General features: G+C 55.8%; 6 protein-coding genes across 6 annotated transcripts; all 6 read right to left on the bottom strand.

Annotated features, from left to right (window-relative positions):
- Positions 1-2: 2 nt before the first annotated feature.
- DL89DRAFT_139610 (AP-2 complex subunit sigma) lies at positions 3-1,402 on the bottom strand. The gene is made up of 2 exons (XM_040883415.1): positions 965-1,402; positions 3-859 (listed from the first exon to the last, which is right to left on the bottom strand). The coding sequence occupies exons 1-2, from the start codon at positions 965-967 to the stop codon at positions 431-433; spliced, it is 432 nt and encodes a 143-aa protein (XP_040744322.1). The 5' UTR covers positions 968-1,402; the 3' UTR covers positions 3-430.
- Positions 1,122-4,766, bottom strand: DL89DRAFT_283300 (uncharacterized protein; the record flags this gene model as incomplete). The annotated part of the gene is made up of 4 exons (XM_040889729.1): positions 4,645-4,766; positions 4,439-4,531; positions 4,222-4,339; positions 1,122-4,157 (listed from the first exon to the last, which is right to left on the bottom strand). Exons 2-4 carry the CDS (start codon positions 4,468-4,470, stop codon positions 1,122-1,124), a joined length of 3,186 nt encoding a protein of 1,061 aa, XP_040744321.1. The 5' UTR covers positions 4,471-4,531; positions 4,645-4,766.
- Positions 4,767-5,304: 538 nt separating this feature from the next.
- On the bottom strand, positions 5,305-5,762 carry DL89DRAFT_266891 (uncharacterized protein). The gene has a single exon (XM_040887284.1). The coding sequence runs from the start codon at positions 5,514-5,516 to the stop codon at positions 5,313-5,315; it is 204 nt and encodes a 67-aa protein (XP_040744320.1). The 5' UTR covers positions 5,517-5,762; the 3' UTR covers positions 5,305-5,312.
- A 677-nt stretch (positions 5,763-6,439) lies between these two features.
- On the bottom strand, positions 6,440-8,319 carry DL89DRAFT_283299 (translation initiation factor eIF-2A; the record flags this gene model as incomplete). The annotated part of the gene is made up of 1 exon (XM_040889728.1): positions 6,440-8,319. The coding sequence occupies exon 1, from the start codon at positions 8,216-8,218 to the stop codon at positions 6,440-6,442; it is 1,779 nt and encodes a 592-aa protein (XP_040744319.1). The 5' UTR covers positions 8,219-8,319.
- Positions 8,320-8,748: 429 nt separating this feature from the next.
- DL89DRAFT_139506 (uncharacterized protein) lies at positions 8,749-10,970 on the bottom strand. Its single transcript, XM_040883414.1, has one exon. The coding sequence runs from the start codon at positions 10,715-10,717 to the stop codon at positions 9,080-9,082; it is 1,638 nt and encodes a 545-aa protein (XP_040744318.1). The 5' UTR covers positions 10,718-10,970; the 3' UTR covers positions 8,749-9,079.
- A 682-nt stretch (positions 10,971-11,652) lies between these two features.
- DL89DRAFT_256929 (uncharacterized protein) lies at positions 11,653-12,891 on the bottom strand (the record flags this gene model as incomplete). Its single annotated transcript, XM_040885481.1, has 3 exons — positions 11,653-11,766; positions 11,964-12,005; positions 12,070-12,891. 3 exons carry the CDS (start codon positions 12,889-12,891, stop codon positions 11,653-11,655), a joined length of 978 nt encoding a protein of 325 aa, XP_040744317.1.
- Between the last annotated feature and the right edge of the window lie 2,077 nt (positions 12,892-14,968).

Genomic DNA, 14,968 nt, shown 5'->3' with positions numbered 1-14,968 from the left:
TATATGCTGACACGGATGTAGCAATCTGGCTCAATCGCTGTACTTGATCGAGAGTTTATTTGGCTGGATACAGAACCGAGGGACCTGTTTGCAACTTGCATTTCTATCTGGACAGCTCCTCAAGGGTAGCTAGAATGCACATGCAGCGCGACAATAGTACCACCACTATCGGGAGTGGTGTGCGGCCACAGCTCAACCCGACTGGTGGCAAGAACCAGTGTGCTATTTGGAGGGCATTCGCCAAGTGCGGGCCTGGCCATGGTGCTGCTGCAGGCAAACGTGCGGATATCGCCAAAGTGCCTGCTGACTGTAGGTAACTCAACGCAAGCACGAGCCGCTATGTACATCATCTCATGGTGGTTGACAGTACATGACGAATATTAGTTTTGACGAGGAGAAAAAACATGATCTAAACCGTCGTTCTCACAGCTCATTCCAATTTATCCAGCTGGTCCAGCCGGCCCAAAATAACACTGCGACTCGTCTCCTGGATCTCGCCTGCCAAGATCATTTCGTCCAGCACCTGGTACACCCTGTAGAAGTTGAACACCAGATCGAGCTCGCACACATTGCCATGGTACGAATCCAAAACCTCAACAAACAGGTGAATTGCCTCGAGGTATGCCAGCTCGTTGTCGTTCGTGTCAATGCAGAAGCAGAAAAACAGGCCTGCGTAGCGCCGGTATACGACGCGGTGGTTGTGGAACTCGACAAAGTTCGACTGGTGCTTCTGGTCCCGCGAGGCGACTGTGCGGTGCACTTCGGCTTTGAGCTTCAGCCGCTCTTGCTCTGTGTACGTCTGGTACCACTTTTCCAGCCGCGTTTTGCCCTGTCGGTTCTGAACCAGAATAAAGCGAATCTACCAAGGCATGTGTCCGATACGTTTAGCTAGGAGAAAGCCATGTGCATGTTTGGCACTTCTGCTAGGCAATACTGCGCGCTTCGTGCCCACTGAATTCCTTACCATGGCTGGGCTCTATGTAGAATGTGTGTAGGAAAAAAGGAGACGAAATTGGACGACAAAGGTACGAGAGGGGGAGAATCCTTGCAGCGCTTGCAAAACGGCTTGTGTATTGGCCAAAACAGAAGTTGCAACTATGGAAAAATCGGCCACATGATTTTCAGCGGCGGCCCTTCTTGACAACCTGGAAGAACTCGTCGCCGCCAGCAGCTGGTCCCGCCGAGCGGACCGTGTCCTCGTTATAACGGCCCTTGGAGCGGCTAGCGCTGCTGAAGCCCACGATCTGGCCCCAGTTGGCCGGCGCGCTGCTCAGCTTTCCGTGCTTCACAGCGGTGTGGTCGGCGCGACGGCGGCGGCAGAAGTCCTCGGCAAACGCACGGCCGTTAAGAGTGGTCGAGTACGCGTACACCTGCTCAGCAATAATCTCGAGCGTTGATTCGGGCGCGTGCAGCGGGAACGTCAGCAGCATCTCAATGAACTTGTTGGCGTCGATGCCCCGCAGACCGCTCAGACGCGAGTGGCACCACTCGAGGAAGTCCATAGACGGCAGAGCGGGACCGAGGCTGCTGACGACCACCTTGGCTGCAGTGGCTGGCTTGGCAGCAATAGGGCTCTTAGCGGCGATCGGGCTGGCGGCAGCCGAGAGCGAGAGGGCTGAGGTAGTGGGTGATCCAGAGGCATTGCCCCAGGCAGGACCACCGGTCAGAGTGACGATCGGTGCATTGCGGGCCTCGGCGGCGGCAGCGCTGGCACGGCGCTGGCAACAGCAGCCACGTTGGCAGCGGCAGCATTTGCAGCGTTGACAGCAGCAACAGCCTCCGACTCCTTGGACTGCTCGGCCATGATCTCGGCCAGCGAGCGCGTGCCTAGACGCGGATCCGGCGCTGCTGTTGAGGCGCTCGGCGTAGCTGGAGCCAAAGCCGCGGGTCGACATCAGCTTGGCCCGCTGCTGGTTCTCGGCCTTCTGGCGCTTCTTCATGGCCTCCTCTTCCTCCTGCTGGATCTGCAGCAGCGACTTCTTGGGCTGCTTTTTGGCCGACGCCGTCTTGGACCACGGGGCGGGGCTCACCGGGGTGGACGGAGTGGCTGGGACTGAGGCAGTCGGAGACTTTGGCTCAGTTGGCTTGCTGGTCTGAATTGCGCTGGGAACAGCGGCGGCCTTCTTGGTCTTGGCAGCAGCCTGCTTGGGCGCCTTCTTTGAGGCCTTCGTGTTCTCAGTCGCAGGCTCAGCCTCGGCGGTCTCCATGTCTGCCTCCGCGCTCGCCTTCTCCTTGGGCTTCTCAGTCTTCTCAGTCTTTTCTTCGATAGACGCCTCCTTCAGATCCTCGCCAATAGCATCGACTGCTGCAGAAACATCCGGAGCTTGCTTCTCAACTTCCTCCTTGGTCTCAGACTCAGCAGCGGGCTGAACAGCAGCGACCTCCTCCACAACAGGCTCCGTAGTAGGGGCAGGGACTGTACGAGCAGGTGTCTCTGGCTCGGGAGCAGAAACAGGTGCCGAAGGCTGTTGCTGCTGCTGGCCTTCGGAGGCAATCTGGGTGTTGAGCTGCTCCAGCTGCTGCTTAATGAAGCCTAGGGCTAAAACCGCGCCGTCGCGCAGAACCATATCGCGGATCACCGGGTCTAGCTTTGCCTCAAGGTGCATAATCTGAGTTGCCTGCACCTGGATGTACTGCGTGTATTCACTGCGGATCCGGGCGTCAGTGGCCATAGCCTCGCGCTGCAAGACAATCAGCGCATCGGTCTGTACAGGCACGTTGGTAGTCTGAGCGCTCATGTGCAGCTGGCTGCTCTGCTGCGCCAGGGTCTGCATCAGCTGGTTGATTCCCTGCTGCATCTCCTCCTGTAGGTGCAGCGCCACCTGCTGGCACTCGGCGATGCCCGACACCAACACCTGCTGCTCCTTCAGCAGCATTGCCAGCTGTACCGACTGCGACGCAACTCCATCGGCAAGCGCAGCGTTGGCCTGCGGCGAGGCCAATGTAGATGACCCACCCGCCTGACGAGGGTCAGCCGCAGGCGAACCCACCGGAGCAGGCGCACCGACGGCCGGCGCACTGACCGGGACGGGCGCAGCAAAGACAGGGTTGCTGGACAACCCCTGCTGCGTGGCCAACGGCTTTACGTCACTCTGGCCACCGCTAAGGGCCTTGTTGATTGACATTGGCTGCTCATCGGCTGCCGACGAGTACAGCCTGGTGGTGCTGCCCGTACGCGAGATCGCGCCAGGTGTAGCGGGCGAGCTAATCCTACTGGGACTCGCCTGATGCCGCTGTGTTTCGACAGCCAGTGCTGCATACAGAAACAGCTTCGGATTTCCGCCAACCCTCGACACAAGGCTGCTTAGAGTCTCGAACCCTGAGCCACCCTCGAGGCATACCTGCAGGTTGGCCGGGAAATACCCGCCCGAGTGCCACTCCTGCATCTGCGCGGCCGTGAATGGGCCCTGCACACTGCCCTGTGGGTCACGGTACCACCACTGCGAGGCCTCCGCACGCTCCAGCAGACGCCTTTGCTGGAGCGTCATCGGCGTGGTCGACGCCGACTTGATCGCTGGGTCCCTCCACATCCCGCCGTCATCCATTGAGGACCGCAGCGTGCCACCAGCAGCAGCAGCACCCGAGCCGGTTCGCAGCAGGGCCGGGTTTGGCGAGGCTGCTCGGGACGAGTACGTGCTGGTGTTGCGGTGCGAGGAGGACCACATGCTTTCGCGCCGCGACGGGCCCTCCAAAGCCTCGTCCTCATCGCCTCCACCACCCATTCGGAAAACGCCGTCAGCACCAAACATCCCCACATTTTCTCGATTAATCGACTGCGCAGCCCACAGGTTGCCGTCGTCCTCGCCATCTGGATCGTCGGCAAGCCCGCCTGCGTTGCCAGTCTCAATGCTGTCCTCATTCCTGCCATACCCACGGGTTCGCCCGCGGATGCTACCGACTGCACCGCTGCTACCGTTGCCCTGGCGATGGTATCCGCTCGAGCGCGAGGCGTAATTGGACGGCGACATCTGTCTTCCACCCTGCTGCTGACCCTGCTGCTGGCCTTGCTGGCCCTGCCCGTATCGCTTGGGCATGTTGCTGTTGACGGGACCAGCGAAGATCTCCTGTTCCTCGGCTGTCATCTCCGTCATGCTGACTGGCGATAAAGCCTCGCTGCTGAACACACGCTGGTCGACAACAAAGTCCTCCACAACCGGCTGAGCATTGAAAAGCTTCAGCATTGCCTCGTGTGTGTAGCGGAAGGGTCCGGTCTTCAGCTACCTGCGACGATGACGACGGCTGCTGCTGCTGGTTGACACCGGCAGAAATATTGGGCGCCTTGTCACCGGCTGCGCTGCCGTGGTTTGTCGGCTTGTTCGACGCGGGCGCACTGCGCATCCTAAAGTGTGAATTCAAATTCAAATTCAAATTCAAATCGAGGTCAGCTTCGATGCATTCGGAAATTGTGCACCGAAAGGAATTGTCCAGGTGCCCTTACCACTCGGGTCCAAAGTTAAGCTTGGTTGCCATTTTTGTTGTTGTTGCTGCTGCTACGTTCTAAGGTGCGGGGGAAGAGTAGGTGGGTGGGTGTCTATTACGCTCAGGATATGAAAGGGCACATTGAGTTACAATTTGAGACTTTGCATAAGAATAACCTGCTGCTCTGGGTCTATCGTTTCGTAGTGAAATCCCGCATTAGCCTACCTTTTCGGGGGTTATCTTCAGGTTGCGTCGGTGTCTGCCACAGAAGAAAAGACTTTGGTTTCCTTCTTGAAACTGTATTGAATGCTAATTCAGGCGGTTGTTCTGCAAGGTGAGCGAAAAACTCTAAGGAAGAAGAGAAAAGTTATGCTCAGCACAGCGCCCAAAGCCTAGCAGCTCTTGCTCGAGTGACGCCGAGGATGACACTCGATATTTTTTGCTTGATCGGCTGTGATCCCAATCAGGCCTGGAGCTGATTGGGGCGTTGCGGGCCCGGTGCCCCATATGGCCGCATTTGGGCGCAGGGACGCCCAGGTCCCCTCGGCTTCCCTGTGCCAGGGTGACATGGGGCTAAAGCCCATCTACATACGAAGGGGATGACCAGAGATGCACGCATGGTGGTGTCACGTTCGGATGAAATGGCATTTGGGGGTGACAATGCTGTTGCAAGGCAATAAGTATACAATGTCAACACGGGCACGGTGCCAGGATTTTTTTTCCTGGCACGGTCCACAGACCACTTGTGCAAAGCTTACTTCAATTCCTTCTGGCCGAAAAAGGAATAGGTGGGTTTATTTCAAACTAGTTACATAAGCCCCAATGCAAGGCAATAAAGATACAGATAAGATGGGAAAGAAGCGAGTTGTGCCGGTTACAGTAGTCTTTTTTTCTCACCGCGAATAAACGCGGGCTGCGACCGAGTACATGATATCGCGGACCCGCTCAGTCTTGGACGGTCTGATCGAGAAAGACTCTGTGTCGTATCTTGTGCTAGGAGCGGATAGTCTGGCGCGCATGGCAAACGACACGCTGCTAGAACTCGAGCGTCTCCTCGACGCCTGGAAATTTGTGTTGTTGCTGTTGACAGCAGGCATGGTGTTGTTGATGGACTTGGACTTGGACTTGGATATATTGGCAAAGTCCTGTAGAAGAGACAAAGTATAGAGAAGCGTCGAATAGAGAGGAAAGAATAAGGAACTTGAGGATGCGCGATGCAGGCTTTTAAAGGCTCGCCAGAAAGGCAGGAGAAATGCTCGACGTGGTTCCTTGCATGGGCATGGTATCGACGCATTCGCAAATATTGGTCAGCTGTTTTGGAAGCTTCGGCGGACACGGTTCCAAAAGAGCAATAATAAACAATAGCAAATATTAACCTTGTCCGACTGGTGCAGACTGGTTCAGACTATCGATTAGTCATAGTCGGCGCCGACAGAGGCTGCGGCCAAGTGCGCATCCCTAATTTGCTGCACCCACTGAGGAATGGTGTCAGATGCGGAATAACTCCAACAAACTGTGGATAGCTGTCAGCACTCTTGGGCTTCTTGATTGTAAACCTGTTCAGCTTTCATCGCCTAACAAACTCACCCTGACTGCGGCCAGGGCTGCATAAACATTTTTAGATATCCTCTTGTCCTCTCCTACCACTGTGGGCCACGCCTCACCAGGGGATTTCTTGGCACGATTCGCAGCCCACAGTCTGTCCAGATGGATCAATCTCGGGTGACGCGTAACCGGCGTGATGGAATCTTGTCGGGGTGTCTTGGCTGGCTACCTGAGACATTGCGAGTAGCCTGTTCTGTCAGACACCGGTTGGCACTGGGATGGGCCGCTATAATCATCCCAGTACCTGCGTACGCAGCGTGCGGCATGCTCAGGCAAGCCAAAAAGATTAAATCTCAGGACACCGCTGGTGCCCAGATACCGCTGCAGTCAGCCTGCATCTCGCTAAACAGAGTCTATTTATCGGTGCTCAATAAAATGCTATCCTGCCACTTGGAACCAGCTCAGACGTAGGAGATCAGGCGGAAAGCTTGGCAAGCTTCTGGTTGAGTTGCTCGATCTCGGTCTCAAGACTGACCTTGGAAGCAATCTTGGCGATCTGGTTCGCCTCCAGAGTCTCGCCGCTGTTCTTGCGCACCTCCAGGGCCTCGATCTGACCAATCTTCTTCTTGATGTTCCGCACCTTCTTCAGAATATCGACCTCGGTAATCGGCTCCTCTGGCTTCGGGGACTCGGGCTTGGCCTCGGCCTTCTCCTCGCTGCTCTTCTTGCCGCGGTTGCGGCGGCGATTCTTCGACTTGCTTGCCTGCTCCGGGCTCGCACCCACAGGCACCTTGGCAGGAGCGCCAGGCACAGCACGGTTGGCATTGACAACGCCGCCAAAGGCCTTGCGCTCAGCCATGTCAGACAGAGACCGAGGCGAGTCATCACCGGCTGGGCGGTTGCGTGCATGCGGCGGGCGGTAGGCACCGGAGGGCTTGGCAGTGGGCTTAACGCTGGGGGCAATCACAGTGAGACCAGCAGGCACCGGGCTCAGAGCGGAGCGCTGCTGCGGGAACTTGGCTACGCTAGCCGGACGCCAGTCGACCTGATACAGCTCGGTCATGTCTTGGTTGTACACGAGCGAACCCGAGTAGTGCCAGATCTTGATGCCGTTGTCGACACGCAGACGCGGCGACAGAGTCGCAGCCATCAGATACCGACCGTCGGGACCCCACTCACACATCGACGAACCGTGGGCGTCGACAGTCCCGATCTTCTTGAGCTTCTTGCGGTCCCACAGGTCAACCTGGCCCGACAGGTTACCAAAGCCAGCGATGGCCAGCACGCGGCCGTGCGGGTTGAAGCGCACAAAGTTGCGCGGTGCGACGCCGAGGTCAAAGACCTCCTCAGCGCGATGGTTGAACAGCGCCGCTTTCGCCGGCATGAAGCCGTAGATCACTACAAACTCTTTCTCGACGGGGCTCCAGGCGACGTCGTGGATCGGACCCTCCTTGTCCAGCGTCACGCGGCAGTCAAAGTTGCCTGCTGCCGCCATGAAATACAGACTCGACTCGCCGTAGTAGCTCCGACCTGTTCTGTCAACCTCGGTCTGCGTCAGGACCAGCAGATTGGTGCCCAGTTTGTGCCAGTAAAACTCGACCTTGTCGGCGTTGAAGAACGTCTTGTTGGCCACTGGCCGCGCAAAGCTGCCCACAGTGTACATGCGCACCAGCGCCGGCTTGCCGCCCTTCTCGGGCACAAACACTGCCACCGAAGGCGACAGTCCGGGGGACAGTGAGAACGTCGAGACATTGTCGAGCTTCAGCACCATCGCTGGCTTCTGCATCGCTGCCGGTGCAAAGAACCGCACCTCACCCGAATACAGCTTGGCGCAGAACTGCTCGTCATCCGTCCACTGCAGAGCCCAGTCTGCATACGCCTTTTGCACAAACCGCCCGCACTGCTCAGCCGTCTTTGTCACCCACACCTTCAGGTTGTTGCTCACGCTGGGGTCGTCAGACTTGCTGTACCGCTCCCATGTCATCACGTATGTGCCGCGCGGAGAGAACTGCACGTCGGCGACATTTGCCAGAGGGATGACGGAGACTGTCTGCTGCGTAAACGCATCAACAATCCGGACCTCCTTGGTGATAGCCCACGCCAGGTACTGCCCGTCGGGGCTGTATCTCAGAGCCTTGACCTCCTCTGTGGGCTTATCGGCCAACGGAAGGTTGCTGGCGTATGGCGGCGCATTGCAAACACCAAGATCCTTCAATGTGCGGAATGCAAACTGTGTGGGCTCCCGGTCCGTCATGGCTGAATAAATAACGTGAATGTAGAAAGCAAACGAGAAAAGAGCGGGTGCGAGATGAGGCGCGAAATGAAAAAGCTAGGAACAAATCGGAGCAGAAAGAGAGCAGTCAAGGAAAAATTTGATGAGAGCTGGCCCCAAAGCCAACAAAGCGGTGGGTTATCGGCTCCCCGAGCCGCATCGACACCTTGAGTACTCAGCTAATGAGATTGTTTGTAAGCCGAGCTGTTTGCAGTGGTCTGCCTCAGATTTCTCATCTCTCTCCAGGTCGCAATCGCTGGCAGAGCTAGTGGGTACACAGGACTGTGGAAGGGCGGGTGACCCGCCATGGAGCGAAGGCAAATGAGAGCTTAAGCAAAATCCGCTGGCAAGATAAGAACGCCTAGATCCAGAAGCCCCACGATCGTACTGCCCGTGGATCACGCAACCATTTGCATAGAGTGAACGAGCTATGCATGTGGAAGGGAAATGTAGACGAAAGATGTGGATGAAAGATGTGGATGAAGAGATAAAGGGCAACTGCGGTGTGCGGGGTGGGAAGAGTGATATATTGAGACGAGGACTATGAATGGGTTGGTATATAAGGTGTGGTTGGACGCCTGTGGCAAGAGCGTGTATTTTGAGGTAAAAACTGAAGATTATATAGCTGACTAAAAATGTGATTATGTATTCAAAAGGGTACCTGTCGAACGATTCCTTTTACAGGCATATCGACAGGCAGCAAGGATGAAGATTACTAATTATGATGAAAGTATAAGCAAGTATTGTAATTCAGTGGGTGATGCCACTGAGTCGCTCCTGTTTCTTAATGCATCTTCGCATGTACGCAACGCTTATGAATGAACCTAGTGAAGGTATCACAGTTTAGTTAGACGCCCGTGAGGGAGACTGCTGGGGAGCATGCGCATCAGAGACAGCCGGCGACCCACGCGATGACATGATCGGCGAGATTGTCGGCAGCGACTCACTGCGGTGGCCCGCTGCTTGAAAGCTGCGCTGCACAGACTCACTATCAGCTGCTGGGCTGCGTGCGTCCTCCGTGACAGAGGCTGTTGGAGTTGGAGCGATAGCAGCAGAAGTGAGCACGGACTGGCTGCCTCGGACCGCTGGTGCCAGTACCAACTGCTGGTTGTCTGACCCGCGCCGACTACCAGCGACTGGCTGCTGCACCCACTCCTGCATCACCGATGAGCGCCGGGAGGCAGCAGTGGCTGGTGTCGATACAGGAGTGTTGGAGATGATGTCCGCCAGAATGGCGACGACGCGGTCATGTCGCTCGCTTTGCATCTGGCGCCGCCGGCTCTCAGACTCGACATACAAGAGAATCTGCTGGGCAATGCTAGACAGTTCGCTCGGCGACGCCAAGCTGGCCATGTTGCGCATACGCTCGACCAGCATGTCGATGTGCTGCCGCTCGCCGCGCACATATGCCGGGTCAGACGGATCCCGGGGTTCGTAGTCAAACTGGCGCATCATCTCAGGAATGTCCGATGAAGAGTTGCTCGTGCTGGGCTGCGACGAGTGGCCAGCAGCCACACGGCCCGGAGTACTGACAGCCGCAGTATCCCGGTACTCGCCGCGCACGCGACGCTGGTGCATGTCGTCCTCCGAATTCCTACGGGTGTCCGGTGCAAGTAGGTGGCGAATTCCAGAGTGCTGCTGCTGGATGGGCCTGGTCGGGGTGGTAGACGAGGGGCGCGGGGCATGCGGATACGGGCCCTGGTTGTCGGCCAGAATCGATGCCAATGACGAACGCCGTCCAGCATCATGCTCGCTCTGCAGCTGCTGAGGTGTCAGCGGCTGCATTGGAGGCTTCATTGGGGAAGACACGGCTTGGTGTGCTGGCGCCAATGCCAGCGGCGGGATCGTCCGCATCTGTGTATGCGGATGCCCATGCGGTCCACTCTCCATGCCTTTCATATGCAAGCTGATGCTGCCTTTGGCCCGATACTGGCGTCCAGGAGATGCCGACTGGAGATCGCTGCTTTGTTCCAGAGATTGCCCTCCACTGTGCAGTCGCCCGCTCTCGGCGACCAGTGGCGACACTGTACTGCGCTGGTCTGACACCGATTCCATTGCATAGATCGGCCGGTTGACATGGTACGGGCCATGGTAGTGGGGATGCCTTGGGTCAGTTGCCGACATCGGAAGGTGGGTGGGCAGAGACTGCTGCTGCCGATTCTCATCTCTGATAACGGACACTGCAGCCGAGTGTGCTGCGACAGCTGCGCGGTGATCCTCCTCTGGTGGCGACTGCTTGCCCTCAGAGCCGGCATGACTACGGATTGGATAGGGCGGTGAAGGAACGTAGCACAGTACCGATTGTCGGCAATGTAATTCCCATTTAGCAACTGAACACAAAACAAAAAGTAGCAGAACTCGCATACTGGGCCAGTCCGATTGCCAAGCTGCACCATACAAAAATCCAAACAGGCAATGCGCGATCAACCCCAGTGCTGTGTTCGAGAACAGCTTGTCGGAAACCTGCTGCACCGCCGGCATTTATACCTTAAGCGTGAACACGATGAAAAATTTTACTCAGCGATTGATGTGTCAAGCAAGCGGGGAGTGAGGATGCGGGCGGAGAGGGGATTGCCTCCCTTTTGGTGCAATCAACCGCGGCATGAGGAGGAGATGAAGAGCATTGCGAACAAGTAGAAATGCCTATCATTGTCCAGAATGGCAAGGGGGGAAGAGCCATGTATCATAGCTTCAAAGAAAGCCCACGCCAGCCAGCATGGAAGGTGGGATGCGCATCAGGGGATTGGCACGCCATGCGTCACGTTATGAAAAAGACAGGGAGCGGCTGGTGCGGTTAGAAACCAGCAGCCGCTCAATAATCGAGCATGATCATAGTGGGGTCCAGTGCAAAACCTGCACGCTGGCTGTTTCTGCGATCGAGAGCCACTTTCGCCAGAGATGTGCGTGTGGATGTGTATGCGGGCAAGTGCGTGCGAAATGGGCCGGGCAGAATGGGGCAGCTCAAACAAATGTGCCCATTAAGGGCGGATGATCTGCCATCCCACCGCCATCTGCGACGTAAATAGAAACTTGTGCGGTGATGGCTGGCCATGTGGGCAAACAGACTTTCAGCGAAGCGGGCCATTGTTCGAACTTAGTCGACATAGTGGCACTGAGTTCAACCTCAACTCACATTGCCCAAATAAGGCCAATTCAACCTCGACTGGCTGTTGTGAATGCGAGCTTGCCAGGGGAAAAACAAGGAACACGGGAGATGGCAAAGCAGATAGCAAAATGGCCCGTGAACCGGCGCTTTTTTGGTTTATCAAAATAGATTGCAAAGAAAACAAGCTCTCAAGCCAGCACAAGAGGAGGATGTAGCCAGATGATCAGCATCGGGACTGAGGGAACATGCATGATAAGTGCGCAAAATACCCGGGAACCCAAGGACACGAGAAAAAACAAGATGGATGCACTTACTCGTTTGATGACTGCATGGAGCTGCGCTGCTTGATCTCGACGAATTCAGAGTAATGAGGGAACTCTCGCAGCTTAGCGTCCCAGCTCATGTGTGTCGCATTTGCCAGGTCCTACAATGAAAAAGCAGAGCAGATGAAGAGAAATGGGTGTCAGACAATGGAGGCCACAAGAGCAATATTGCACGGCATTTTGGCTCACATAAGCAAGACAAGTGCTCGTATACGCAAGGGACAAACGGGGTTGGTAAGAGAAAAAAACGAGGCGTATACCACCATCCCCCAATTTCCCCCGCACCGCGCCTCCTTACACCTCTGTTTCCACCTACAGGCAGCTGCAGTGGCCGGGAGCACTACAGCAGCACCAGCAGCAACGCAAAGCAATGCAAAACCCCTCAATTGACACTATATACGTACCCTGTGTTTGGCCCACATGTTCTTCCACTTTATCCGGCACTCACGCACGGTACGGTGTCTGCCGGACCGCTCCGTCAGACGCTCCGCAAGCTGCGCCCATACGCCGGCATTGCGTTTGTTGGCCATGAACTGGGGCTCAAACTCGAGCCACAGCTGCACCAGCAGGCTAGTCTCGTAGTGGTTCCAGAATGTGCGCGACGATGTTGCTGGTGAATGCAAGTCGTATGGACGATGCAAGTGAGAGGACGACGACGACGACGACGACGCATGTGTTGCGGCTGGGTGGTGCGAAGGCGGCTTGGCTGCTGCTGATGAAGCCCCTGTCCGGGTGGCCTGCTGCTGTTGCTGTTGCTGCTGCGGCGGCGGCTGCTGTTGCATGTACGGGTATTGTGGCCGAGCGGCACTGGTTGCCATTTGCTGTGGCGGCGACTGCTGTACATGGTAGCCCGGCATAGAGGGCTGCCCGGCGATGCGGCCGTGCATAGGTGGCTGTAGCCGCTGGGGGCCGCCAAATGATCCTGGATGTTGCTGAATAGGTCTGCCGTATTCGGGCTCATCGCGCCGATATTGTTCGTACCGCAGGTGCTGCTGGGCCGGTGGGAATGCTGCTGTCTGAGTGCTGTTGGTGCTGGCGCCTCGTGGCTGATGCTCGGGCGATGCTGACGCTGAGTTGCGGCGATGCATAGCTGCTGAGGGGTAGTGTGTGTTGTGGTATGCGAACGGTGGGAGAGCCGTAGTCGTTGGAACCGACATTGATGATGTGGAGGCGATGGTGGATTGGCTGGGGCGGAGGGCTAGAGGACGACCGTTGTCGTTGGTCATTGAGCTTTGAAAATAAAAAGTACTCGCCCTCGCTATATCTGTTGAGATTGAGGTGGAATGGTACAGCTAGCTTGCGTGACTGCCTTCCCCAAATGCTTGGTAAGAAAGGCAAACCGTATGCCGTGCAGAGGAGGATGGAATGCAAGCGCCGAGAGCTAGAAAGAAAAATGCGGTCGAGACAAGAAGGGAGGAGCGAAGAGCTAAAAGTACAAGAGCGAAAAGAGACCAGGGAAGAATGGACAGGAAATTAGTACAGGACGCACTGTGTTCCAGCCCAGTGGATGAACAGCAAAAAGGGAAGTTTGAGATTTGGGAGATGCGGGAGATGCGGGAGTGAGCTGCAGATATTTTAAAGTGGCCGGGTACTGTAGGGAGCAGGAAGTGCTGACTGGCTGCCTGCCTTATATAACCCTCAAAAAAGAAGCTTCGTTAAATCGGGGTTCATCGTTCGCCCTCCCTGCCCTCTGGCACAAGAGCAGCGCCAGCAAATAAAGGGGTAGCAGATAAAGGAGCACCAAGGCTAGGGCGATTAGCAGCTTCGTGGCTATCGTATGCCAACTGTGAATCCCCACGTCTGAGAGTTTTCCAGCAGCCTCCTCTTGCTAGACACACGCATGCATCCATGCATTCTGTGCTACTGAGCCAGCCCATTTTCCGAATCACAACGGCCATGTCGTGCTCTGCAGAGAAAAAGTGGGGCAGAGCTGCCACGCACTGGGTACCAGAAAGAGAACCGCGGATCAGTACACAAGATATGTGTTCCGGAAGGGCAGGGTAAGTTGCCCGGACAGGGGGGTACCAAAATAGAGATTGACGAATCTCGTCCAAGGTAGAAAAATCCAAAAAAAAAAAAAAAAAAAGAAATAGGCCGAGCAAAAGTTTTTTTTTTGGATGAAAAATCATTGCGCACACGCACATATCGACCGTGCTGCTCCTTGCTTGCCATGCGGTCAGCTGGGGTTGTGGATGCACAGAGCGAGGGAAGCAAAGCGGTGCAGACAAGGTGTGGAGAAGCCAAGAACAAAACAGGAACTTGTGCAATGCCAATTCCGTTTCTTGTCATACACGTAGCGTGTTACTTCCAGGTGCACACGAGCAATGCAAAAGGGGCCAAAGACCTGGGATACTTACCAGTCGCTTTTCCAAATAGGTAGGTCTAGAAATGCTCGGCAGAGAAGCAATTCCTGGGTGGCGCTGCCAGTTTTATAAAAGCGCACGCGAGCTGGTACCTTGGGGCACGGTGCTCTAACGACCAAGAAAGAAAAAGAGAGTTGCTAGATGGAAGTTGTATGACAAATACTCAGGGGTCAGACAACAGGGGCGGAAAAGAGTGCTAAAGAAATAGTACCAGGAGGCAAAAAAAGAGGAAAGGGGGATGTAGTGTCCGTGTGTTTGGGTATGTCGGTCCAAGAAAAAACGAATCTTGCGCTGGTATTTATATATGCTGGAGGTGGGAAGAGACAAGTTGACCTTACGCAATAAAAAGGATGAGCATGAGGGATACAAAAAATGGACAGCCAAATGAGAAAACTAGCAAATGGGCTTGACAAACCTTTTTTGCTTGCGTACCATTCTTCCCGGTACTCGAGATTGTCCAGGGGGTGGGCGTTTCCCACCGCGAACCACCCACCCCCTCTCACATTTACCCCACACTTTTTCTTTCGTTTTGGATGCTGCAGCTCATTGCCACCAAAAGAAGAGGCACGGAGAAGTGTTCCAAACGAACATGCCGTTGGGCTGATGTCCTCGCGAGCGCCGACGGATCTTGTTCAGTCACGGTGGTGAGGGGATGGCGATCAACGAGCCAAAGAGGTTCCTTGCGCCGGGCACCAGATATAGAAGGGTTCCGCAAGCGGCTCATGGTTTGTCACCTGCACGCGTGCCTGGTCGCGAGGGGGCATTTAGTTCAATCGGCATGCGTCAACACAGCAGTGTCTGTCTAGCGCGTGTGCAGCGGTGCATCCTTTAGATTAGCAGGCCGGCAACAGTGGGTCCTGCCCACTTTACGCACAGGCATGCGTGTAATTCAGACTGCACCACCCCAGTCATTCCCAGACCTTGCCAAGCGAGAGGCCAT

Source organism: Linderina pennispora, assembly GCF_002104995.1.
Source record: "Linderina pennispora strain ATCC 12442 chromosome Unknown DL89scaffold_5, whole genome shotgun sequence".
NCBI lineage: Eukaryota > Fungi > Kickxellomycota > Kickxellomycetes > Kickxellales > Kickxellaceae > Linderina > Linderina pennispora.
This window is presented reverse-complemented; position numbering and strand designations above follow the sequence as displayed.